The sequence below is a fragment of the Temnothorax nylanderi genome, unplaced genomic scaffold (assembly GCF_030848795.1).
Source record: "Temnothorax nylanderi isolate EJ_2023f unplaced genomic scaffold, tnyl_v1.0 TNYL_tig0233_pilon, whole genome shotgun sequence".
Taxonomy (NCBI): domain Eukaryota; kingdom Metazoa; phylum Arthropoda; class Insecta; order Hymenoptera; family Formicidae; genus Temnothorax; species Temnothorax nylanderi.
Genome location: NW_027249295.1, coordinates 34,303 through 61,321, shown reverse-complemented (window position 1 = coordinate 61,321; position 27,019 = coordinate 34,303). Strand labels below are relative to the sequence as shown.

The following is a 27,019-nucleotide window of genomic DNA, read 5'->3' as shown; positions in this document are numbered from 1 at the left end:
TCCAGTCCGGACCGTAAATGGCGTTTTTATCTTTAATTGATTACGATTAATGAATAACAGAATAACGTTAATCTTCTTACTTCTCAGCGAGATATTTACCGAGATAATCAACTTTCTTGGAATTTTCCAAATTCTAGTCAAAGATATTTCAATGAAAGGGACGATATTTTAGGATACTCTATACACACTTTAACGTCGAGTATTTAACTTTGCCGGACGTTGCATAAAAAGTCCGACGGTTAATATATTCCGCTCACGTTCTCCGGGACTGCAATTTGCACTGTTGCGAAAATCTCACCGCGGAAGGGGAAGGAAAAAAGAACGGCGGAACTGGCGGAAGTTATTTTCGCGAATATTATGCGATCGAGAGAGTCGCGCGACGCGCTGCACGAAAATGACTCCGTTTTGCATAAAAAACGTGCGTCGCGTCGTCCGCGTAATGCGCATAAATAAAACGCGTAATAAACGCGCGGGGGCGCAGGGGGACGCGGGGGGTTGAATTATGCGCGCGAGATAGAGCGCGACCCCTCTCGTCTGCGGGCGACTGACGTGGGAAATCCTTCGCAAGCGCGCGCAAGAGCGCCGTGAAAAATATCCCGCAAAAAATGACGCGGCGGCCTTATCGCAGTGAAACGCGTGTTATGCTTTTATTGGGATTGATAAGCGCGGTACACGATGGCTCGCGCTATCGCGTGATAATATGACCGAGTAACATAATCAACCCGGGAACCTCACTTTTCGATTCTTCGAAAGCGCGATCTGTAATTTGAAACATGAATGGGGGAAGAGGGGGAAGACTGGGAGAACGGGAAATATAAATTGACGTTTCGTGTCAGCGTTATCGATAAAGCGCAGTACATGTGTTCAGATCGATGCAGGAAATGTATAATAATTCGCCTCATTAATTATTACACACTCGTGTAACGAAGTGAAGGACTCTAACAGATAGCGTTACGAGAAAATTTAGGGCAAGACCTTGTTCTTGAGAAGCCACTTGTTTCAAATTTTCCTGTCACGCTATCTGTTAAGAGAAACATTGATCCTGATAAATAGCACATCTTTCGATTAGAAAGGTATATGCGCGCAATGGCGCAATTATCGCTCGCAATTGCTATGAAACTCACGAGTCGGATGATTCAACAGAAGTAAACTCTAAAACTAATGCATTTATGTCGACACTGTTAACACGTTGAATGTCGAATACGAGTTAATTCGTAGTTGGCGATCTATAGGTGAATGTCTGATCGCCGACTCTTTGGGAAGATCTTTTGAAAAGACTTTATTGTGTTTGGATGAAGAATAAATATAATTAAATAGCATTGAAATATGTTGATGTAAAAACGGCGTTAGGGGCAAAGTTACCTAATTATACAGTGGCAGTTAATGGGAAAAATTTATGTCGTTTCGCATCTCTAAGAATACGCGTGAAGTTACCGACTCGGAATTTTTGCTAATTTCGATCTAAACGGCTCGCGCTTGACTTGCATGGACTTTCGCTCGCTGAATTCATGATATCGCGATGCTGATGATATCGCGATAATGCGCGCGGATTCGCATACAAGAAGCGGTAAATGGAGTTTCCGCTGTAGTATCACCCGGAATCCGCTCGTATTTCCCCTTAATAGCGAATACCTTAATATCCGTGTCCGACCGGACCTGCATACCGGGTGTGCTAATGGAACCGTCACGCAGCTACGGATCGATCGCGTCCGGCTAATCGCGGCGTGCCGCGCCGCTAATTAACCCCGACCTAGGACGTGTCGTCCCTGGAATAGGAAGTTCGATCCCATTTCAGCCCACGCTCTCCTTCACCTCCTCCTCCTTTCGTCCACCACAAGCGAACATGTTTGGAATTCGATTTAATTTTTGCGATGGTTATTATCGGCGCGGTGGTTATTAATATCAACCGATAGATAACCCAGTGTGAGTGTCTATGTTCCTGCGCGGAAAGTTATTGAAGTGAAACTTCTTTAGGCACAGTAGTGAGTTTGATTTTGCGACACGAAAAAGCGTCACGAATTTTGCAACACGAAAAGTGTAACGAAAATTCGACCAATAGGCGTACGGCATTGGCGAGACGACTCCTTCTTTTGGCACGGTAGTAAATTCGATTTTGCGACACGAAACTCGAAAGTGTAACGAAAATTCGACCAATATGCGTACGAAATGAAACTTCTTTGGTACGGTAGTAAGTTCGATTGTGCGACACGAAAAAACGTCACGAAAAAGTGTCACGAAAATTCGACCAACAGTCGTACAAAGTGAAACTTCTTTTGGATCGGTAAGTAAGTTCGATTTTGCGACTCGAAAACGCGTCACGAAAATTCGATCAGGCGTACGGCACTGGCGAGACGGATATAGTGAGAACTGCGTGTAACACATTTTCGAGTTGCGGGCGGCTGCGTGGAGTGACTAATTCCGTTGTATTGTTTTTGTATTAATTTCAGAAAAGTTATGGCAAAACCTTGCCTTTCAGAAGTTTCACTTCTAACGCGCGTAGCGACCACGCGTTTATTTTTATTTCTTTCCGGAAATTAATAGCGCTCAGGTGTACATCGTCGCCCTCAGGTGAGAAACTTTCCCCTCGCGCTATCGATTACAAGAGGTATCGACTTTACACGCACACAATTATTGTTCATCGCCACGAAACTCGCGAGAAAATTTGCAATAATAGCGGATTTTATATTTATTTGTACTAATTGCGATCGATGTTCTAACAGTTCATGGTTTTGCGACGAAATGCTGCAACGTGATTTTTCCTGACGAAAGAGGAAGGTGGAGATTAATTTTGTTCTAATTACGATATAATATTCAAAAATTACAGTAATAAACAGTGAAAACAAGGTTGCAACAACCAGAGTTGTTGAACGAAAGTCATTAATATTCAATAATGAATGTCATCTATTCGAGGAATTCGATTTATCTCTCGGTTCGTCCGCGAAGTGAAAAGAAATCACGGAAGACCGGCCCTCCGCGATACGGTCCTCTAATATCCCTTTAGATGGATTCCCTTTAATCCAATTTGCCGGCTGAGCGATATTAATGGATCGGAATAGCTGGCGTTCTAGGCGGAATAATCCTTAAATATTATCCTTCGCGATATCGCGCGTTTTTTCAATCTTCTCCACTTCCTTCGTCAACCTTCCTCCGAGATAGCCGCCATTTTTTCTTCCCGTGGGCTTCCTTCCGTTTTATAAACCGCAGAAATATGCAAATATTACGAAACGAGAGAAAACGAAAATAAAGTCTTTAATTTACATTAATTATACATTTTGTTCGCTGATTACTTCGGTATCTTAGTGGTTGATGATGGTTCTCATTATTTATCCCGCGCACGATAATTATTTCCATGAATGTGAAATCTCAATTTTCTAGGTTACCTATCAGAATTATATTTTGATTATATCAATAATGACTTGAGGTCTTCTTGATACGTTACGAAACATGGCCGCGACTGCTGCTCATTCTTTTCTCATTTTCGGAGTCGCGTCGCGTTCTTCGACCCTCCGTGTATCGGGGTGTCTGCTCGTGAAAATATACGATCCCCCTGGTGAGGAAGACGGGCGCAAATAAACGCGAGCTACCTCCATTATTCGCGCGTTTGCTCGATGGACCCACCTCCCGGCACTTCAACAATGCCGCAATCGCAAAGTTTACAATAATATTGTTACGTCGGCATCTGCATGCACCCCATAAATCATCCCCAATTCTTTCCTCATTTGTGCCCTCTCCCCCGGATTCGTGAAGCGACGAAGCACCGTGGAGTTATATTTACACGAGAACCGATATCTCCGCGAAAATAGCTACACAATAATGGAACTTTCTATGCTAAGTGTGAAAAATATGTGGAAGAATTAATAACAGAAAAGTATAATTATCTCGTAGTTTTTAAGATTAATGAAATTTTTTACGTTTTTTCGCTTCTATTTTACTCGTTAAGTTTTTAATATTTCTCGGTTTTTCTATATTTCTTTTACATATATATTATATAGATACATGACGATTCTCTATGCTTTAATAAATTTGAAGTCGAGTTTTTTTAATCAAATTTGTTAGAAATTTTATTTGCTTAAAGGTAAAAAATTGTCCGAATTTTGTAGTGTGCGCTATCGGAGAAAATAGCTGATACTGTCAGAAACCGCGAAAACAAAAACAATGTACAAGCAAAAGTGCAAAGGAGTGGCCCTCATCCATCTCAAAGTCATTCCGTTCCTTTATTATTCCACTGCAACCTCATGGGCATCGCACGGGAGGGCTAGTGCAGAAGGGAGCGAAGGGCGGTCACCTCTTCGAAATTCCAGAAGGAAGATGGAAATATGAGACAACAGGGTGGCGGTCGAGGGGTGGCGCGCTCTCGTAGCGGGAGGAGGAGAAGAGGGGAGACGGAGGAAAGGTAAAGGCACGGTTAAAGTACACAGCGATGGGAATGGGGGAAGAGCGGGGGCTGCTAAAGGGGGAGAGGGGTGGTTGAAACGTAAACTTTATTCTGGACAGTGCAGCCCCCACGCTGTGCGATTCAATTATTTTTGCTCAGCCCCGACGACGCTTCCGGGCAACCTCCCTTCAGCTTTTCCCTGCCATTCTCACTCACTGCCCCCCCTCTCCCACCCCCCGTATCTCGTTGCGGTCGGGGTGGCAGACGCTTCTAATTTCATTATTCCCTCTCGAAGGACTGTCCTGTCTTTTTCTCACCCCTGCGGTTTATTTCCGCGCCAAGCATTCCGCTCATGAGAGCCTCTAACCGGTACGTTCTCTTGATATACTGGGTGCTCTGGTAAAAGCGGGATATTTATGCCGGGTGAACTGGATGACGCGAGAAGGATTACCCGACGTAAAATTTAGATTCTCGTGCTGCACCATTTGGATTATTCTGCTATTATTTTTATTTATAATTACGGTGCGCTCGACGCTGTCGCTGCAATTTATTGCCATGAATTTTGCTGAAAAAAAGAGGGAATGCGAGAGGGTCGAATTCCCTTGTAAACTCAGGCAAAAGAGTAATGCGATGCCGCCATTTGCAAAATTCATTCGCTCGCTTGGCGAAAATATTTAAAACTTTGCACCGCTTTTTCTATGCAATCGCGCCGGCGGAATTCCGCGTCGCTACTTTTTATACGCCGCGCCGCGGGGGCCGGCCAATATAAAAGTGCGTTGTTGTAACCGCTCCTCCACCTTTCTCGCCCCCCTTACTTTTCCTTTACCGTTTTCGTCACCGAAAACTGCAATTTCTCGAGGCGGGAAGGAATGCGATTAAGCGTTGATGGCTTCCTAAATGCAAACAACTCGGGAAACCGTAATCACCGGAGACAATCGCTCCCTCTTCCTCCTTCTCTCTTTCACTCTCGTCCCTCCTTCTTCTCGCGACACGGCGAGGGCGCTGTTTTACAAGCCAAGGGTGGAAATTGAAAGGGTGGGTGTGTCGATTAGCCGGCGCCTCTTAATTCACGATTATCGCCCGCCGCGGTATTCACTTCCGGAATGCAAAATGGCGGCGTCACCAGATCGCCGCTTGGCGTCTATTCTTTTTTCCTTTTTCCCTTCTCTCTCTTCCCCGTCTTTTTTAAAATTAATTTCTCTCCTTTTATGTAGGTCCCTTGCCGCGCACATAGTTACGCGAACACATTTTTATTTTTTATATACTTTCAATTCTTAAAATACCGAAATTGCGCATTGCTTCGAATTAATTTATTGATCGTTATTTCCTAGAAATAAAGGAAGACATTTGTGAGACATTTCTTGTCTTTTATGCAAATTGAAATTGCGATATTTGAGTGTAATACCTACATACAGACTTCTATACAGGGTCTCACGACTCGAGGTCCATTACATTAAGGGCGTGTTATTGAAGTCATTTAGAGTTGAAATTGTTTAATAAACATATGTCCATAAATGCTTCCTAACAGAACTACAACCATTGAAAGTTGAGGTGAATATTTGAAGAAGGAAAGAAAAAAGACATTTAATTTTACTTGTTTATTTACAAATGTATTACAATTCTGTTCAAAATTAACTCCTGCAGATTCAATACAAAGTCTTGCCCTGCGCCATGCCAGGAGAATTTCTTATTTGCGTTGCTGCATCTATAATTTTGTTCACAAGTTTATCTCTATTGCGAGATTGTTTTACATAAACTATTGACTTCATATGCCCCCAAAGAAAGTAGTCCAAGGCTAGGTATTTATTTTAAAATGTTTCAAATATTCACATCAAATATTCAACTTTCAATGGTTGTAATTCTGTTAGGAAGCATTTACGGACATATGTTTATTAAATAATTTCAACTCTAAATGACTTCAATAACACGCCTTTAATGTATGGACCTCGAGTCATGGGCACCCTGTATATTACTAGACTGCTAACTTCTTATGTATAAATGTCTGGAAATCGTATGTATAAAATAAATATCTAAGGGCAATCTTTCTGCGTATGTGCTATGACGCATATATATACTAAGTTCGTCTTGCACGCTTAAAGAATAATGTTATCAAAAATTTATTACAAATAATACGTTTTACTGACATGGCACTTGACTTTTATAATAATAAAAGCACATAAGAGACAGTACACAGTTTAGATGGGTGGTTCAATTAGAGTGAAGTTAGGATGTTACATACCGCCATATGTGGAAATGGCACGTTCATGCGTTCACTATATGCACATGCGCAGAGTGAAATACTTTTGTACATACTTTCTGGAGGACATTTTACTTAAGCGAAATTGAAGGAGTTAGCAGTCCAATAATATATAGAAGTCTGTAGTAATACACTACAATAAATACTTAAATAAGCTAACCATTATGTTAAAAATTAAGAATGATATTTTCATTGATGCAATGTATCTAGAAAGAAATGTAGAAAGAGTTTTGGTCTTTTTGTACTAGAATTTCAAACTAAGGGCGACAGAAAGGCTCGTTAACCCGTACCCTACAATATGGTATGTCTTTGAAGAGGCTTTTAAAATTAATTAGCGTTACCGACGATAAAACTTAATGACATCTCAAATAAGTAGAACACGACTTGGATATTATGTGCGATGCGTTCATATAGTACATGCTCGATCGGATCGGTTGCGAGGTAAAGAAAGCTGGAGTTCGGGAGTTGCCGCTCTCTCTTCATCATTCCATTGCATTTTCCGACGTGGCGGCATCCGGCCATGGCGGCGACGTTGGTGTCGTTAAGTACCACGAGACTCATATTAAAACTATCCCTCGGGACACCGCCGCGCCGCGAGGATAGCGAGGGTGAAAGGACATTTACGCCGCTTGCTAAGAACTCTCGTCTGTCTTAAGAGGGTGCGAATGTAGGAAATAAGGGACAAAGAAGTGGATGGTCACGAGAAGATCGTACATTTATGTTATAGAGACATGCTTACATTATTTATTTGTGTTTATTTATATATTATTTACGTCGTTTAATAGATTTTTAATAGCGCTACGATTATTTATTTTATTTAATTCTTTCGAAAAGTAGACAAATTTTTTGTCTTCCACATTTCTGAGTAACATATAAGCATTGTATGCAGCAACAAGATGTAAGACAACGACAGAAATCTTTTTTGGATTTTCTCATTTAAACTAGTTTCTTATTAGAAGATTTTTTTTAGACATCGATAATGAGATTCGTGAATTTACTGCTACGTTTTAAAAATTATATCGTACCTGTATATAAAATAAGAATAAAAGTCTTCTCAAGTTTATAATAGTTAAAAGTTCCATTTTAAGTAGAAATCTTGTAAAAATAAATGAACGCGAAAGTCAGTGGGTCCATTAATAATCGCCGATAGCTCGTGGGAACTGTCGGCGAAGAAATAGGAAAAGTTGTAGCCAAAACGACAACCAAGTTTTCCATTAATCTACATTAATACCGCGCGAAATCTTGATGGTGTTCACTCGCGCCTGTTGCGTTTGGCGAAGGCGGTCTGAGGGCCCTGGTAAACACCCTCATAAGCAATTAAGCCGCTTAGAAACTCCCGCCGTTCATTTATTATCTCTGTACCTTCTAAGCAAGCTCGCAAGCTTGCAGCATTAATAAAGTTGTCCTTCAAAGCAGCTCCTTAATTACGCGTTGAGCATTTCGAAGTTGCTTCTATTCGTCTCGTTGGACGTTCGGAAAATATCAAATCGATTTTTTCACGAGCCTAAAAATATTAATCTTAACATTAAGGAATGTAAATTTAAATTTTGTAATAAGAAGAAATTTATCTTTTTGAATATAACTCGTTTTTTTTTAATTCGAAGTGTCATATTCTCGAAATTCTAATTTTTATTGTCTTAAGATGCCGATAATTAAGTTACGAAATGTTTGAAGCTGTGAATATTCTGAATTCTCAATTTCTCTGGAAAATGTCCAAGACTCTGAATATCCAATACTGTTCATATCTGAAGATATGAACAGTATAGCCCTGCGTCTTGAATTCCCATCCGGCGAAAGCGAGTGCGGGCTCCCTTCGAACCCGATATAACCCGATATACATGTATATCGATATCGAGATGTCTCCGAGACGGGCTGGATGAGGAACGTTGCGGTGAAGGGTTGATACAGAACAGTCCGAAGTTTGCCGACAGTTGGGGGAAGACGAGGGATGACCGGCGGACAATGGGGTCCGTTGCCGATGACGAACTCGGCCTGCTTCCAATTTCCAATCCCCAGAGTCGCTCGGAGGTTGCCGGAACAGCCGCAAACAAGGAGGTGGGCGAGTCAGCATTTCCACCATCACCACTACCATCGCCCGGTTATGTTCCAAACGGTTTACGCATTCCCGAGTGATAAGGAGGAGGGGAGTGCGAAGCGCCGGATATTTCTGCTTACGATTATACCGCGTGTTCCGCGATGTTCGATAGTCGGCGTTTTAATAATACCCTACCTGAGGTACTTGAAACACGGAATATTTGCGTGGGGAAATCCCGACGCAGGATTTTCCGTGAAACAAAAATAATAATTGCGGGTGTAGGGGAGACCGGGGCTCGTTGGCGCAAGAGGCAAGAGTTGGCAATGCGTTCCGTTTATGTATTTATAGCGAAAAAAAAACAATGGAAAAGTTATCACAAAATATCTCTTATATGACATAGGTACTTTTCCCAAAGTTTTATTTTAATCAAACAAGTATTACAATAGAAAAAGAGAAAATTCTGATTCAAGAGGTGGCAAGTAAATTTTCGAGCGTTTCAAAATATCGTATTAATGTTCTTCAGCTTGAGAAGTAAATCAAAGTGACGTATCATTAGTTAAAAGAAACGTTTCTGTTACTATACGACATATTATTTTGAGGAACAACAGTAATTTATTGTAATAAAATGACTGAAATCAAACGTATATAGGGATAGGGTATGTTGGCTCATATCAAGGCACGCTTAGCTTGACTTGTTGTTGCCGCGCGCGTAAGACCTGTGTATGTGATTTGCTACCTACAATGCTGATAAAACCTAGATATATATTTATATTAATATTTTTTGTTGAAGAAAGCTACATCTAAAATAGTTTACAATTGTTTTTCTGCAACAGCATTTTGCTATTCGATCATTACAAAATAACTTTAAAAGATAAATTAAACCTTTTTAAAAGATACAATCTTTATCAAGAAGTACGTATCTGTTACCCGTTTTGTGTTTCTATTACGTTTTCATTAATTTAACATGGACTTTTGTCGCATAGCCAACTTACCCTACTATCGGGGCAAGTTGGCTTCAATGCAGCATGTTCGTATTTCACTTATTACAAAGAAACTATACAGTATACAGGCGCGTTCCTGGCATGAAAATGTAGAGAAAGGTTCTCTCTATCATATTAGTACTGTTTAATCATGATAATTAGTTGTATAAAAACTTAAATGCCGAAATTGTGAAAACGGTGCCAACGAGCCCCGGTCTCCCCTACGTATGGAATAATTTTACATATTATACAAATATAAGCTTTAGGATACCTATGGAACTATAATATTTATTTAACATCTGTGGAGATTTACACAACTTAATCTTACATATGCTTAATCTGTATTTTGATATTTATATATTTTTTGCATATTCAAATTTAATAGTAGATATATTTAAATAATGTAAACGAGAGAATTTTGACGAAGACAGAACAAATTTTCTACAAATTAAGAATTTTAATTATTAACAAATTAAAAATTTCGTGGAAATTTCACGAAAAATGTGTTTCCAATCTTAAGAGTTTATTCGCGGAACATCAAAGGGAAATGGGATAATGAAAATAATTAACGATGATTGAAGTTGACAATGTGGGAAACTACAGTTAAATATCCCGTGCCGTGAAATTTCCTCGCAGACTTTGTCCCGCAATAAAAAAAAAAAAAAAAATAGAAAAGACGAAACGGCTACAAGGGAAATCGTATTTTTCTTTTTCGCTCTATTTTTTGGTTCACGTATGTCTCGCTGGAGGCTGCAACGAAACATACGCGAAAAATGGTGGCGACAGCTGTCGACGTGCGAGTTTCGATGTCGTCGCAAAATTCTGTATCGTTGAACTTGGATATGAAGCACAGTCCTCGCGGCGAAATTATTGCCAGACGAAACTGTGAACCGGACACATTCTGTTATTATTATTCTATTTGGATATTTTATTACAATGGTAATTGTGATAAATATAACATGATAACGTGTGCGTGAGTGATAAATACGACATATATAATTATGAATAACAAGGAAGATGGTGTTTGTTTTTATGTTTATTCCTGAAGTTTAAATCGCGATTTTTTTTATTTCGATTATTCGTGACTCAGAAATTTTAAAACAATACCCAAGGAAATTTCAATTTTTAATTAATGACGTAATATGCTCTTGAATTTTCTTTAACGTTCTTTAACGTACGCACGCAGACTTTTACAGAAACCTCAATTATCGTGGGGATGAAGAACATACACTAAACGACCTCAGTTTAAAAAATCGCGGAACAGAAAAAAGGGAGTATCATGCATGATATAATTTTTAAATAAAATTGCTCGCACCAAAGAATGGCGTGTTGTAGTAGCATGAAACAATAAATAAAAGCCGCCCTCCAGAAACGAGCGTTGTACTTGAGGTCGGTGGACGGGTCGGGTAGAGGGAGGGGGGCGACAAGGGAGAGAAGGTGGAACGAACTTCAAGAGTGCCATAATTTACGCTCCACTCGTTTCTTCCTCGTGTATACCTAACGTGTACGAATGAAGCATAAATTCACTCTCTGCACCCTCACCTCCTGCCGTCCCTTGTACTTGCGATCTACCGCTCAGAGGAAACTTAACGTTTAGCCACGCGAAAGGACGTAGAATTTTCTGTTTTAAGAATTTTAATTGAGGACGACAGGCGTTCTCTCCGAAACGCAAATAAAATCACGATATTATTCATTTTTTGCATCAAATTTGTTTCGTTAGATGTGTATTCTGAATTTTTGAGGACTGTCATAAACAAAAGTCCTAAAAATATACGCAAGTAAAATGTATCGGAATAAAACTGCGTTTATAATATTTTTAGGAAGAATTTAAATCTTAATATGTTAAAAATTATATTTTAAGAATTTAAATGTACTTCTACAGATGTTTGGATTAATTTCGAGACCCTTACAGACACGTCGTAGCCGTTCGCGCTCCGGGAATCAGTAGAATTCTTGCCAGGCTCTAATGAAACAACAAACGCATTTCGAGCACGGCTCGATTTTTTGAGAGGGTGAGGAGGGGCTGGGAACAAAGAGGGATGATCGCAGCGGGAAGACGCGGCCCATAAAACGACTCTACGGCCTCCCTGCGAGTTCGTTTCTTCAGAGATACAGCACGTTCCTTGTCCGACCAGTCCCTTCCTCTTCTTCGTCATTCACCCCCCTCTTCTTCCGCCTTTTTTCGTCCTTTAAGTCTGTTAGGTAGCGTACAAGCCCGCTATTTATGAGGGATTTGCCCGCGGGGGTGGAACACACAATTTCCACCGATATTATATATACCACTCTCCGCTCCCCGCTTTACTCTGCCCCCGCTCGCCTTTCCTGCCACTTCTTTCCCGGATCGTCCCAATTTTTCTGCTCCATAACCTCTAACAAGGGCCGGCCTGAAGAGGAATCGTTTTTCATTGATAACTGCGAGTGGCTCATTTGGTCTTTTTATTATATTGGCGCGATCGCTTCGGAGAGTGAATCTCGCCCATCGAATACAGCCCATATCTTGTATCGAATACAGAGGAAGAAACGCGTGTGCATATTTTTTAGTTTTTCTTTACTCGTGTTCTTTGCAAACACCAGTTTGCTCGCGTTGAATCCGCCTTGTTGGTACAAAATACTTAAAATTCCTATCTACAGTTGAGGTAACAACTTTCTAATGTTAACCTCTGTGAACCTAGCATCCCCATCATTAAAGAAAAGTTCGGGTATACGGCACAATTAAGTGCTAATTTATTACTCCAGTTCCCGAATTTAGTGCTCCTATCCATTCACAGGAAATTAATATTAAAAGTGAGGACCACATTAGTACCCCCCTTCCTGAGAAACATGTATATAGAATATCGTAAACAAAAAGCCGATATTTTACCAGAATTTTTTGCTAATTTTATGTTTTAAAATACTGCAAAGAGATATCGAAAATATTGAATGATTATATAATATAATTAAATGTACCCGATTACCGTAACCTCATAAGAGCAAAATGGTCAAAAATAAACAATTAATCATATAAGTTTAACATTGAATTGTTTCTTCAGTCAAATATTCGTAAAATACTTTATTTTGGAATTTATTGTTCACGAAACATTTTTAATTTATCAAAAATGACCAAAGAGTAAAGCATATTAAACAAATTAGTTGTTGTGCCAATTTGTTATTAAAATAATCCTCGAATTTAATGTTCTTATCCTGGTCCCGAATTTATTGCTCACTATTCTCTAAATCTCATAGAGTAGTTTCGGCACTAATATATTAGAGTGATTGCGATCACTCCAAAAGAGAGGGTTGTCACTCTAATTTACGGGCACTCATAAGGTAAGAGTGAATTTTTCACTCAAGTTTTTAGAGCGGTTGTTCTACCTTTAGGAGTGATACGATCTTACTCTAAAGCTATAGTGAATTATGGTTCACTAAAGATCGACTGATAAATGACTCTAACAGAGTGAAATTTTTCACTCAAAACTGTAGAGTGACATAATTCACTCCTATGGACATTGATGTACTGCACTCGAAAAGAGTGCCCCCTTCACTCAAATGGAGTGCAATTTCACTCCAACTTTTAGAGCGTAATTTTTCTCTTTCTTAGAGTGGCGAATAGTGGCGGTAGTGACGCGCATGAATGGATTAACGAGATTCCCACTGTCCCTATCTACTATCTAGCGAAACCACTGCCAAGGGAACGGGCTTAGAAAAATTAGCGGGGAAAGAAGACCCTGTTGAGCTTGACTCTAGTCTGGCACTGTAAGGAGACATGAGTCTCCCCCGCCTACATGTGTATTGTCTATGCACACATATCAGCAAATTACTTCCTTTAGCACTGACACAAACTTGTAAATTTCTCAAACTTTTTTGTTTATAACTTTTAAATAAGTAATGGCCGACAATTAAGTTATAAGGAAAAGTTACTCAGGATCATGTCCTAGACAACATATGTCAAGGTCAAGGTCATACATGAGGGGGGGGGGTTACCCTCTCTCTGTTATATAATTACTTTTACTGTTCACTATTTAACTTTGCGTTCACTTTAATGTTCTTACATTAATGAAAAATTGATTGTGTATTGATGAATTTATAAATAGATAATATATTGTAAATTAATAGATTAATCTATGTATTTCAATCGGAAATAAGATCATAATTAATAGTCGCTACCTTTTCAGGAGCTGCGGCGGCGTCGCGAGTTTATGTCGACGCTTTGTCCCGATTAGCCCGTCAAGCCCAGCTGGGAACATGGGGCGGTTCGAAGGATGTGGGTAAGTGACAAACTTTAAATTAACCAATTTTATTCGGTGAACACGAGACAAAACTCATTTCGATTCATTCGACTGAATCGAAAAAATGGATGAGGAGGCAATGAGGGTGAAATAATAATGTGTCAGCGTCTGAAAACTTCGCGTTTTATCACAAGGCTGAAAAGGCCTCGTAATTTTTAATAATTAAGGAAATAGATAAGAAAATCCATTTCTTTTATCTTTTCAAAGACATCCGAATATTTTCTTAAGAATACGCTTTTTTTCAAAATATAGTATATAGTATGTTCTTTAAATTATTTCCGCTGAACAATTGATCGAGCCATCGATTCTTGAATTTATTCGCACAAGACAAACGTATGCAGAAATTCTACTCTTACAGAAAAATTGCAAGTCGATTGGTTATCGCATGGCTTTTAACCAATCAACTTGCAACGTTTCTGTAGAACAGAATTTGCGCATACGTTTCTCTTACGAATAAATTCAAGAATCGAGCCTCAGCTCGAGTTTGCGTTCGATTCATTTCATCGAAACAAGACACAAATAAAGCAGTTCTCGTTCTCAAGAGCCGAAGTTTGCATTGCTCTGGAACGAGGTGAGCTAGCTTTTCCGAGGCTTCCAAAGCCAATAAAGCGCGTTTAACCGTCTCTAAGCTCGAAAGCCTTCCCCCCTCCCTCCTCCACGCCTTTCCGCCTCCAGACGCCGATGAACGAAAGTTGCTAACAAGATCATTGCAGCGTGATAAGTGTACGTATTAAGCTCAGGTCGGCGACCTGCGTGCGGAGCTTGCGAGCCTCTTAAAGCAGACTAAGGTACAGACTTAGGGAAGCTTCCCAAGTGCCAACAACCGAGCAAACTTTTTATTTGTCGGGGAGAAGAGCGGAATCCGATCAGTCAGGGGGGATTCTTTACCAGGATTCCACCGTTTCGTCGGATTGATTCTTGGATCTTTCGATTTTGATCACTATTTACTGCGCATCATGATCTTTTCTAAAAAGTGCACGTATTGTTATATTATATATTTGCGTAAAAATTGAATATGCGAAAGTAATAATTATGCTGAAACATATTTTTTTTTAATTGATTTGGAATGCGTGTTGTACGCATCAAATCGGTTCTTGACTGGCATGGGGAACGGACAGTGTTGCAGTTATCCTTCGCGATAACAATTACCAGCGAATATGTAACGACCGTTCCGGCAAAGATAATTTTCGACGAGATCATTTTGACGAGAGAGAGAGAGAGAGAGAGAGAGAGAGAGAGAGAGAGAGAGAGAGAGAGAGAGAGAGAGAGAGACTTGTAAACGAGATATTCAATTAATCGAATTAATAAATTCGTCAATCGAGTTATTTGCGATTTTGCGCACTATGAAAATGCGTGTGTGAGGCTGCTGCAACCCCCGGTGTTTCGAGCATAATTAATTAGCGCGTTCTGAATTAGCTATTTTATTTTACAAATAACATCCCGCGACGTAGAGATGTTGTTTATCGCGTTCGCGCAGTCTGCAGCAATTTGTTATGTAATTGCTCGAGTGTTTCGTACGCTGTATTAATTATATTATTTCTCGCATCATCTTCGATCATTTATTCACGTCGTATAAGAATAATTGCTCCATTTTGTTAGAGATAATTTCAGGAACTGTTAACAATAATTGAAAGCACAAAATGTTTGAACAATATATATATATATATTTGCTGTTGTTGTTATAACTTAAATAAACAATATATTTTAAATAATGTGACGCATAACGTGAGATAAAAATATAGATATGAATATCATTGAGTTATCAATAATTATTTCAAATAAGCATTGTGCACAAAATTACATTTACATAAATCCGTTAATAATTAACGTGAAATTTCGTATAACTTTCAATAATTAATTTACACAACACACACATAATCAATGTAATTTTCATGTAATGGTCATTCGATTCGCTCGTGAATATCCGCAGACGTGACAATTCGCCACAGCAAAAATAAAAATCTCGTGAACGTCTAATTAACTTTAAATGTCTTCGATTGTCTTCGGAAAATTAAGAATTCGTGATTAAACTTTATAATGATCGTGAATAAACTTATAATGAGCATATGTTTCACGAATGTAATCGCGCACCATGCATAATTAAAAAATTTTGTTTCGAATATTTGCTAAAGCAATACAACACCATTTTTTGATACGCGAGTCATATTTAAAATATATTGATCCGGATTAAAACACAATAAACTTGCGTTATTCACGTAATGAACCGATATGAAGCATGGTGGAGAATTAAATACGCCGAAGCGATCGCTGTAAGATTAATAGTCGCGTTTTTCGGCGTCGCGGCGCAGAATCGCGGATTAAAATTCTACGGTGGCGGCGTCGACGCAGCCGACCGTGTAAACGCGCTTTAATAATAATGTAAACGCGCAACGAATGGGAATTAACGCGCGCTCGCATCGCCGTGAAACAAGGGGGAAGGGGAGCAGAGGACAGACGGCCGCTGAAATCCGCCCCGAAACCCTGCCCGCGCTCGCCACATATGAGAGAACGGGCGAAGGGGGTAGCGCACGCATATTGCATAAAATTATCGAGATCCAAATTATATATGTATCGGCATCGCATTTTTTTTTTTAAACACGCACCGATTAAATATAATGCGCGATTTTGCGCGGTTCGTTAAATCCGCGAAATTCTCTGAGCATTCTTTGTATCCAACCTAAATATATTTATTTGGGATAGGAAGTGATTCGGTATACTTCTCAAGATTTTTCGATTGTATTTATATTATGATCCTGATCTTCAACGTGAACATGAACGTATTAATAACTATTCAATACCTATTTTTCGTTTCTTTATTTTAAATTGACTAAAAGGACACGACTACTTTATGATTCCGAGTGCGCGAAAGATTATTAACGAAACAGAGATATTTCGATCGATTTGCCACTGACTGGGAGCATATAACTCTGGCTCTAATTCCATGTGTGCAGATATATCCGGCTACGCTTCACACTTATCATCCGCTTTTCGCGCGCCGGTTGTTGAGAGCCGTACTCGCTGCAACTTTAATTCCGCGCCGGAAGTCTTCGCTCCTCTCCAAAAGCGGCAGTAAGGAGTGCTTTGCAAATAGCGACTTGTACAAACATCTCGTTAAATATTTTCTTACGTTTCTAGAACTATACAATGCACATTTCATAACAAACGTATCTCGTGTTTACGTGTTATTTGAAGAAAAATTTATGATATCTCTATTTAGATAAAATAAATCTTTTGATATAATTTGGCAATTATTAACAAATAGAATTAAATTTCATCAAATCGAAATTTTGTCGCACTAAATTTGAACTAAACTACATTTAAGGAAGATTGACAATGATAAGAAATATAAAAATAATTTAAAAAACTTAAAACATTAAAAATCCCACTTTAATGTTTATACACTTACCTATGTATATTACAATGTTTCCCGAATAGCGGATTTTTACACTTGAAACCTGAGGTAAGAAGTTTAATAAAAAATGTTTGCGCGAGAACTCCACGCATATATTTTCAAATACGTAACGTCAAACTCACGAAATCTTTATTCGCGCGAAATTTCTGTATTCGCGAAAGATAGCAAGAAGGAGTCGCCGTGGAAACGCATCAGTCTCGATCTTCACGCGATTACGTCTATGGAAATTCGTGCAGGAAGCACGAGCGACACTCGGTTAAATCTGTTTTCACTATTTCCTCCCCTCCGCGTCTCCTCTCTTCCGTCCCCTTTTCTAAACCGCCCTTCCGTTCAGCCGCGAAGGGGAGCCACGAAAATTCGTAGCTCACGATGTTAGTGCGAGGCGAAATGAAAATGCGACAGCGAAATTGCCAATATCGTCACCCTAGATTTTCCTTGCTCCGCCGCGACAGTGGGCCAGGAGACCAGGAAAAGTGGCCGAAAACCAACTTTAAAATTTTATTAAATAAATTACATCTTTATGTTGTATATACTCTGAAGTTGCCGTGATACAATTTTTAACATTTTTTATTGATCCCTAATACTCTTTTGGCACTTTTAATCTAAAGCGAAGCGTTATTTTTCTTCTTTCGATCATTTGTTATAAACGTCGAAAATTAAATGTATATTATTATTTTAAAGGCTCAATAGTTTCTTTTTTTTCGTACATAGGAATGAGTGAAATATATGTAAATTAAATAACATGTCTAAATAATCAAATTTACATGCAAATTCCTAATATTATTAGGTAAATTAGTGATTTCTTCAACACAATTTTGTGTATTGATTGCTCATAACCGGCCATAACGCATCGTAAAGAAAAAAACAAAGTATGAATGTGTTGTTCATATTATGTAGGGGAGACCGGGGCCTAACCGTCAGTTTTTTTTCGGTGCCGATTTTTAACAAGAAAATAAATAATTGAAGTTAAATGTGGTATACCACTGTAAAGAGTGAACCTTTAGCTACAAAATTTATTAAGGAAATTTTTATCTACGTCGCTTTGTTTAACCGGTATAGAGCAAAAACGACAACGGTGCAAAAATTGAAATCTCAAAAATGCCGGGGTTTAACCGTCACCCCCCCAGGGTTTATCCGTCACACTGCATTTTCAACACATATACATACATCTAATCCTGAAAAATGATAGGATACATTTTAATAATTGTTTTTTAAGAGAAAAATATAAAAATTTATTAAAAAATAATTGTTTTACTTATTCCATAAAACAATTTAGGCACGTGAATACAGAGGTTAACCAAATCGTAAACTCCCCAACGGCACGTCATATTGTCAACGCGGGCAACCACGGGGAACACGCGTGACGGCGTTCCGGTGCCATAGGATCAGCGCGGACCCTCGAGCAACCTAACCAAGCCGCGTTTCTCGCGGGGGAGCGATAAATAGCGACAGGGGAGTTAGAAAAGCTCGCGGTGGAGCGCGACCATTTTACCGACTCGACGGCGTCCTCGCGCCGATTCCTCGACGCGCCGACGACGACGACGACGACGACGACGGCCACGACCACCACGACGACGACGACGACGACGACGACGACGACGACGATGACCACCACGACGACGACGACGACGATGACCACCACCGACACCACCACCACTACAACGCCGGCGACAATGACGCCGAGACGATGCGGCGAACGCTGGACGATGCGGTCGCACGCGCGACTGTCACTGACACAACGACCAACAACGACGATCTACCGCGCGCGCGGCATGTCAACTCTCGCGCGGAAATCGCGGGATCTCAGAGCCGTGCCGTGCCTCGCCGTACCTCGCCGACGTGCCGTGAGCGCGAGCGATCTCAAAAACAACGGTCCGCCATCTTTTCGGTCGGCCAAAACACCCGTTTTGCGACGATACGTGCGTACTATTTCCCTCCTATACAAACTGACGCACGTGCAAGGGAAGACAGAATCACGCTCGAGGGAAACCTAACCTGAAATCGCCGTGAGCCGAAGTCGTGCGCCCGGCGCGCCACAGTGACGAGACTGACGGATAAATCCCGGGTGCTTACTGACGGATAGGCCCCAAGCACAAGTTTCAGGTTTGATCGCCCACGAAATATTAGACATCAACGATAATGAAAAAACTACACTGGATTCGTGTTCAGCATGCATTACTCTTTATAATCACGTACTTTGAGATTTGGAGAGCAAATATTATTGCAGATATTACAAAATTTCCACGCGCAGAAAATTTCACTTTCACCTTCCGAAAACACGTTTGCCCTCGTAAAAATCATAACACGGCAGATAACCTGCCGAAACTCCGTTGGTCACATGGGTACCATAAGCAGCGTTTACAATGTTAATAGCGAGTTCGCACAATATACAGGTTCCGAGATATTTGACTTGACGCTTCAACCCCGGCGACGGTTAGGCCCCGGTCTCCCCTACTTTAACGTAGTTATGCACCTTTTTGCATCTTTTTATTTCGTGTTTAAGAAAAAAGCATAAACACGAGACAGCTTTCGCGCGCGGCGCGATCAAACGTAGCGGGAGCCGGTCGGTATATCTCACATATCTCAAGGCGCTTATCTACGTCTATAACGCGCGTTCTGGCGTTTTATTTGCTCCAACTGCAACTTCCCAGTCTTGATAATGACCAAATTCACCAAACGAGAAATTTTGGATGTTATTTTGCAAAATAACACTGTAGAGTCTGGCATGCATTATATTTTCGCAAAATTAAATTATGCCGAAGAAGATGTTGAAGATGAAGGGAAGAAGCGATTAAGAGCTCTTATATCGTCTCTGAGATCGAGACGGAATTCCAAATTTCAAGCTGCAAGTAGAATGCTAAATAAATTTGAAAAATATAATGCTGAGTGGCTGGATTCGGAATTCAAAATTGATGGTTGTCAACTTATTTCCGAGAAAAGTGCTCAGGAATTAGTTTCACCCGCGCACCCTGGTCCTGGTCGTCCACCACTTGCTTTTCAGGATAAATCTAAGCGATCAAAACGAAAAGATGCCTCAGCGATTAGTGCCGAATTAAAACACGACCCTCATCGTCTACTACATGCAAGTCGTTATGCTGCAAAACGCTCTGGGGATGATGATTTATCTGCGATTCTTAAAGTTGTACAAAGTTCGGAGCAACCAGCGAAAATCAGAAAATTGTTGGACACCCCTCAAATTTCATTCAGACGAAAAACCCCGGAGGAGGCTCTTGCATACATTTTGAACAACTCATTATCGAAAAGCGTGTATATAGACACACGCTTAGAATCGATATCGTCTGGCGCAGATATTTGGCCGTCTTATAATATTGTCAGAGAAGTTAAATCGCAATGTAGACCATTGAAGGAAGATATTCTTATACAGGAAAACAAAGCAGAGGTCTCTCTCCAATCTCTCTTGAATCATACAGTGAAAAGAATTGTTAAAATGCAATCGGAAGTAATTATTCAATATATGCAAAATGCTAATGTTACAGACACGGAAGCTGTATTCATGTGCTCTTGGGGATTCGACGGTAGCTCTGGTTACTCAGCATACAAACAAAGTTACGCGTCATCTGAAAACGTTCATTCGAAAGATGAAAATCTGTTTGTAACAGCTCTCATTCCTTTGCGATTGTCGGTAGATAATTTTATCTTGTGGAACAATCCCGCGTCGCAGTCTGCAAGATTTTGTCGACCTATTATAAGATGGAGTTTGTTCGGGAATCGATTGATATTGTTCTAAAACAAAAAGATGATATTGAAGAACAAATAAAAAATCTCCAGGTCATCGATATACAATTGGATGATATTTACCGCATTCGCATTTACAACTCTTTATTTTTAACACTGATCGATGGTAAGGTGCTAAATATCATCACTAATACAAGATCGATGCAGACGTGTCCAATTTGTCACGCGACTCCCAAGCATTTTAATAATTTATCAAATAAGCAGACTCTCTTTATTCCAAAACCAAATTCGCTCCAGTACGGACTCAGCCCTTTACACGCCTGGATAAGAATCTTTGAATGCATTCTTCACATTGCATACCGAATCAATATTAAGGTCTGGCAAGTTAGAAGTAAAGAACACAAAGCCTTATTTGCGCAAAGGAAAAAAATAGTTCAATCAATCCTTTGGGAGAATATGGGGCTTATAGTAGACAAGCCAAAACCAGGAGGATTTGGTACGACAAATGATGGAAACACGGCACGTAGAGCTTTTGCAAATCCAAATCGTCTGGCCGAACTTCTCGAACTGGATTGTTTATTACTGTGTAATTTGAAAACGATTTTGATCGCTCTGTCGTGCCATCTACCAATAGATCCAGTAAAATTTGGTAAGCTCTGCACTTCTACAGCCAAAATCTACGTCGACCAATACCCCTGGTTCCCCATGCCTTCAACATTGCATAAGATTCTTATGCACGGTGAAGATATTATCAGTATGAGCATATTGCCTGTTGGAATGCTGGGAGAAGAAGGGTCTGAAGCGCGAAACAAAAATTACAAAAACTATCGACAGTTTCATAGTAGAAAACACAGCCGTAAAGCTAATCTTCATGATATATTTTATAGAGCAATAGATACATCGGACCCGATAATCTCAACAGTCAGCCTGCGTTCACGCCTCAATAAGAGGAAAGCTCTACCCATGTCTCCTGAATTGCGAGATTTACTCGCCCTTCCAGACGCAGAGGTAGTTACAGAGATGGCACCGAAGCCAACTGTAACGAGCAGCTCAAATAATGCAGAAATGGAAATGGAAATCGACGATAATATAAGTGGTATACCGGAAATATTTGAGCGTTTAGATGCCGAGGTACTATCCGACAATGACACAGAAGAATTTGAAACTAACACAAATTAACAAAATTAATTAAAATTAACAACTTTAACAAAAAAATAAAAAAATTTTAAAAATTAAAAAAATTAAAAAGCAAAATTATAAAATTACAAAAAAATTATAAAAAGAAAATTAACAAAAAAAAAAAAAAAAAAAAAACAAAAAAAACAAACAAGATCCGATAATGTCCTGCAACCTCCTCGTGGTGGATCTCGGAAACTACAGCTATGTAGGCTAATCGCGGGCAAATTTGATAAATTATTTGATTTAAATTTTTAATATCCTATTTTCATAGACATCCGACCACTTACATTTGTATTAAAAATTGACTTCTTTTTTCCATTTCGAATTTTAAAATTTGAGTAGCAAATTTGTAATTAGAGACCTCCAAAACCCTTGAGAAAAAATTTACATTAAAAAATGACAAGTTTTTGCATTTTTGGTCTGCCATTTTGGGTCCGCCATTTTGAATTTAAAAATTTGAATATCATATTCGTAATCAGCGTCCTCGAAAACATCTAATAAAAAATTTGCATAAAAGTTGCCTTGTTTTTGCATTTCTTGTCCGCCATGTTGGATCCGCCATTTTGAATTTTGAATTTTTTACATCATATTTTTGCTATCAGCGACCTCAAAAACCCCTATATATCAAGTTTTATGATCATCCGACAAAATCTTGAATTTCGGCCACTTTTCCTGGTCTCCTGGCCCACTGCGCCGGCCCCTTTCTCCCCTCTCTCACTCTCTCTCTCTCTCTCTCTCTCTCGCCTTTCCGACACTGGGACGATCGTGGAAATTCGGTTGATTTTTCCTTTTTGTTAGTAAGTTTGCTTTTTACTAGCCACAACGAGGAGAACAGCGATAAATTTGAGGGTGTAAAATTTTCAGACATAATTAAACTTTAGCGACACTGTACTTTATAGTATTTATACGATAACAGTTCAGAAACAAAGATTTGATTTCGGATTTCGAGTTGTATTTATCACTTGTAACTTTTTGAAAGATGATTTTTATTTGTTTGTTATAATGGTAAGGGAGAAGGGGGCATATAGTGACGTGACGGGGGGCAAATAGTGCCAATTTTAATTTTTCCTCTTTTTCGCGTTCGTACCATTACGACCATCAACACAAACAATGTTCTTAAGCACCTAACCATCTTCTGAGAAGGCGGTGACACAGCTAAGCTAAATATAGCTAACAAAGAAGCTTAAAATTTTGGCTCCGTTTTACGAGGCAAAACCTGGATTTGTTTCTGATGTTTCAAGCTATATTTTCTTGATTTCTGAACACTTAAATGAAATTTAGCGTATTCAGCATCGTACGATGCATTTTTGCTTTATTTTGATCTAATTTTTATACTTGTATATCGACTCGGTTCCTCTCAGTAACGTTTTAAAAAAAAAAGTAGCTCCTGGGGCTAGCAGTAATCATTTTTGCAGGGCAAATAATGACAACCTCTCTCTCTTTCTTGTAGTTGTATTTCCTACTAAACATACGATGTTAAGTGAACGTGAAGTGAGATGCACAGTAACAGATAAGGTGCTTTGTTCATAGTGTTTGAAATAGGTAATTAAATTTCTGTTTTAAAATTATTACATTATAAGTTAAATTATTATATTTTCCTATAAGTTACGGCTGTGTCTTGCAATTTTATTTTAGATTGTGTAGATTATTATTACAATAGTTAGAAATTATAAAAAAGAAACAAGCAAAAATTGTTTTGCTTGTTGATCTCACCTTCTTTTTTTGTATTTTTTGGAATAAATACAATTATAAATGTGTATAATTCTTTTGTCCAAACATCCTTCTTCTGCTATTTAAAGTTTTTTATTAAAATTTAGAAAGAGTATAAATCCAAATTAAAGCGAAAAGAATCATTGAAAGCTAAGTGCATCGCCAAATAATACATTACTTGCCATTACTTGCCGACGGATTTTTTTTCTCCCCAGTGGCACTGCAGCTAAAACCCCTTGCACAATAAACGATAGCGATAGCGATAGCGATAGCGACAGCGACAAAGTTGCCGACAAAGGTATAGCTTTGTCGGCAACTTTATCGCTGTCGCTATCGCTATCGCTATCGCCTATTGTGCAAGGGGCTTAATTTTAGGTTTTCAAGATCAGATTTTTTTTACTAAAAAGATATTTTCCATCTTCAAATATATAAAAAATTTAAGTCCTGTAAGGCATGTATAAGGGATAGATTGGGGTAAAAAACTACGTATGTTGTAATTGTCATTATTTGTCCTTTAAGCTGTCATTATATTTATCCCAGGCTGTCACTATTTGCCCCAAATGCAAACTTCAGTTTCTATGAAAATCTGTCGCTTATGTATACATGACTTATGGGACTTCCACTTAAGTTTTTCGTGTATTTGAAGGTGCAAAGTATCTTTTTAGTAAAATATCTGATCTTGAAAACATAAAATTAGCTTGCAATGGGCAGACAAAAAAATCTGTCACTCTTTGCCCCCTTCTCTTTTAGTTAAATTCTCGTGGGATCGACCTTTCATGTTTTATTTTTCCGAGCGTGGTATATCCATCGAGTAGCGCGACTCTGTGTATAGTCAACCGCAGCTGGCAGTAGATATGCCGCGTGTCGGTCAGACAAAGCATAAGGAGGAGAAGATAGAAAAGAGCATGGACGGATAATTGTAAGCGATATTACGAATAGCAACTGTTTCATTAAAAACTGAAAACCAGATTAACAAAGTTTGTTTAAAAAATATCATTTAATTAAGACGTGAAACATAAAGTTGCACTTACGTATTATACATTTGTTGATAATTAATACAAAGTCTCATCACGTGACCTTTAAAGTTATTTCAAGCAATGTTTGTGAAATATCTCTCTGTTACGTTATATTTTATATATAATTGTTGTTTTAGACACAGATTTTCCAGACACATCTAAAAATTATATCTTAATCAGGATTACGCTTTCGTAAACTCGTTAATAATTCGCGCAATGCGCGTGTAATCTCCAGAAATCAATTTACAATTTGCAGTTTAACGCAATTTTACACGTTAAACACACCGAATCGTTGTTTCTCGAATTTTCCGAATGACGTATCCGGATAGATATCGGTCGGACGATATGCGAGGAGAGTAGGGGACCGCCGGAATGGGTCGGAACGATCAGCTAGTAGATAGAGACAGAGCGCGACGGACAGGAGGCAGTGGAAACGGACGGTATTGGGACGGCGGGCGCTTCACGCGTCAGGAGCAGAGCGCGTCTACGCACTCTCTACGAAGCGTGCAGAGAACGCGGGGGACGAGGGGAGAGAGACCGGGGGAGAGGGGGGGTAAACGCGCGAGCCGTGAAGGATATCGGGACCGTTCCTTGCAGCTGGCACAGAATTTCCTCCGTTTCTCCTGCTTTCTCCTCTCAGAGAGGATCTTCCGCCGTCGCGGGAGTCGGTATAACCGCTATTTCCCGCAATTGCGTCTGGTCGCGCGATATAATGGGACGCACGAGCCCGGGGTCTGTCTGTTGCGTGATAAGGGACCGAAAGATGCGCACCCCTCCGACCGTTTGCGCAAACCTGGATTCGTTCGCTCCGCCGGCGACGCTCAATCATTGTTGCATTTGAATATTGGATCGGATGCATGCGTCGCCGCCGAACCAGCCAGTCTGTTTGTTGTCGAAAACACACCCGCCGAACTGAAGAGGAGGTTGAACCTGCGGGTGAAACCGCAGAACGAGAAATTGACGGGAGCCAAGTGCCGTGGCTGTTCGAGATTTACGACTTTTCGCGACTTGTTTACGCCTCACACTTCCTTAAATCGTCATACACTACATTTTTACATTTTTACATTTTTAATTTTCAAAATTTGCCGTAATTTTTGTGCGCATTTTCTTCTAAAGTCTTCGTTAAGGATGTGCGAATCAAGGATTTTTGATGTCAAATCGACAAAATTTCATTCGAATTGAAGTGAATCAAATACTTTCGAATCGAATCGTTGAAATATAATTTTTAATTAACAATATAATTATTATTAGATTGAATTTTAACACGTAGATAAATAATAAGAGAATATTTTAATGTGGAAATAGTATATTGTGTTACAAGTGCGGAAAGTTGGCTCGCCTTCGGCTCGTGCGCCTACCCGCGCTCGTGACTAACAGCCAACTTCCGTACGTGTAACACATACTATTTTGTATTACAAGCGCATGTAGGGATGGGGGTTAAGGGAGTGGAAATGTGCGTATATTAGACGAGTGCGGGTAGTCGCACGAGCCGAAGGCGAGTGCGTTTACCCGCACGAGCAGTCGGGAGTTTTTTCCCCCAACGAGGGGGGGCGAAGCCCCCCGAGTTGGGCGCAGGCGGGGAGGGGGGCGTGGGGGGGAGGGGCTCCGCCCCTTCCCCCGCATACTTTAACCGACATTTATTACAGGAGCAAATAGCACGTATCGCGTAGGCTCGTAGCGAGCGCGAGCGCGAGCGCACAGTCACGTTTATCCACTACCTGTCGAAATCGACTTCGTCGGCCAGGTCGGCCTTGTCGTCGTCGTTGTCGTCGTCGTCGTCGTCGCGTCGACGACGGCGGCGGCAGCGGCGATGGCCACGGGCTGACGGGCCTCACGGGTCTGATGCCCTGATGCCCGAGCGAGAAAAACGAATAGCAGCGCGAGTTTGCACGCGGTTGTCCGCGATACGAGACTCGCGCTTCAGACTCGGCACTCGGCGACTCCGCGACTCGGCCGCGCTGACGAAAGAGAACACGAAAGGGAGGACGCGCCCGTACTCGTACCGTTTGGGAAGGTTATGCGTACAAGTATGTACAGTAGAGTGACATATGAGTAGCTGTTAAGCCCCTTGCACAATGCCAGGCAACAGGCAAT

The 27,019-nt window shown here is 40.1% G+C and overlaps 1 protein-coding gene across 1 annotated transcript in view; it reads left to right on the top strand.

Moving 5' to 3' along the window:
- LOC139779590 (BAR/IMD domain-containing adapter protein 2-like) overlaps positions 1 to 27,019 on the top strand; it is a 110,693-nt gene that overhangs the window by 53,387 nt on the left and 30,287 nt on the right. The window contains exon 4 of the mRNA XM_071717991.1: positions 13,799 to 13,891. Within this exon, the coding sequence (XP_071574092.1) occupies positions 13,799 to 13,891 (93 nt within the window). The remainder of the gene's footprint in view (positions 1 to 13,798; positions 13,892 to 27,019) is intronic.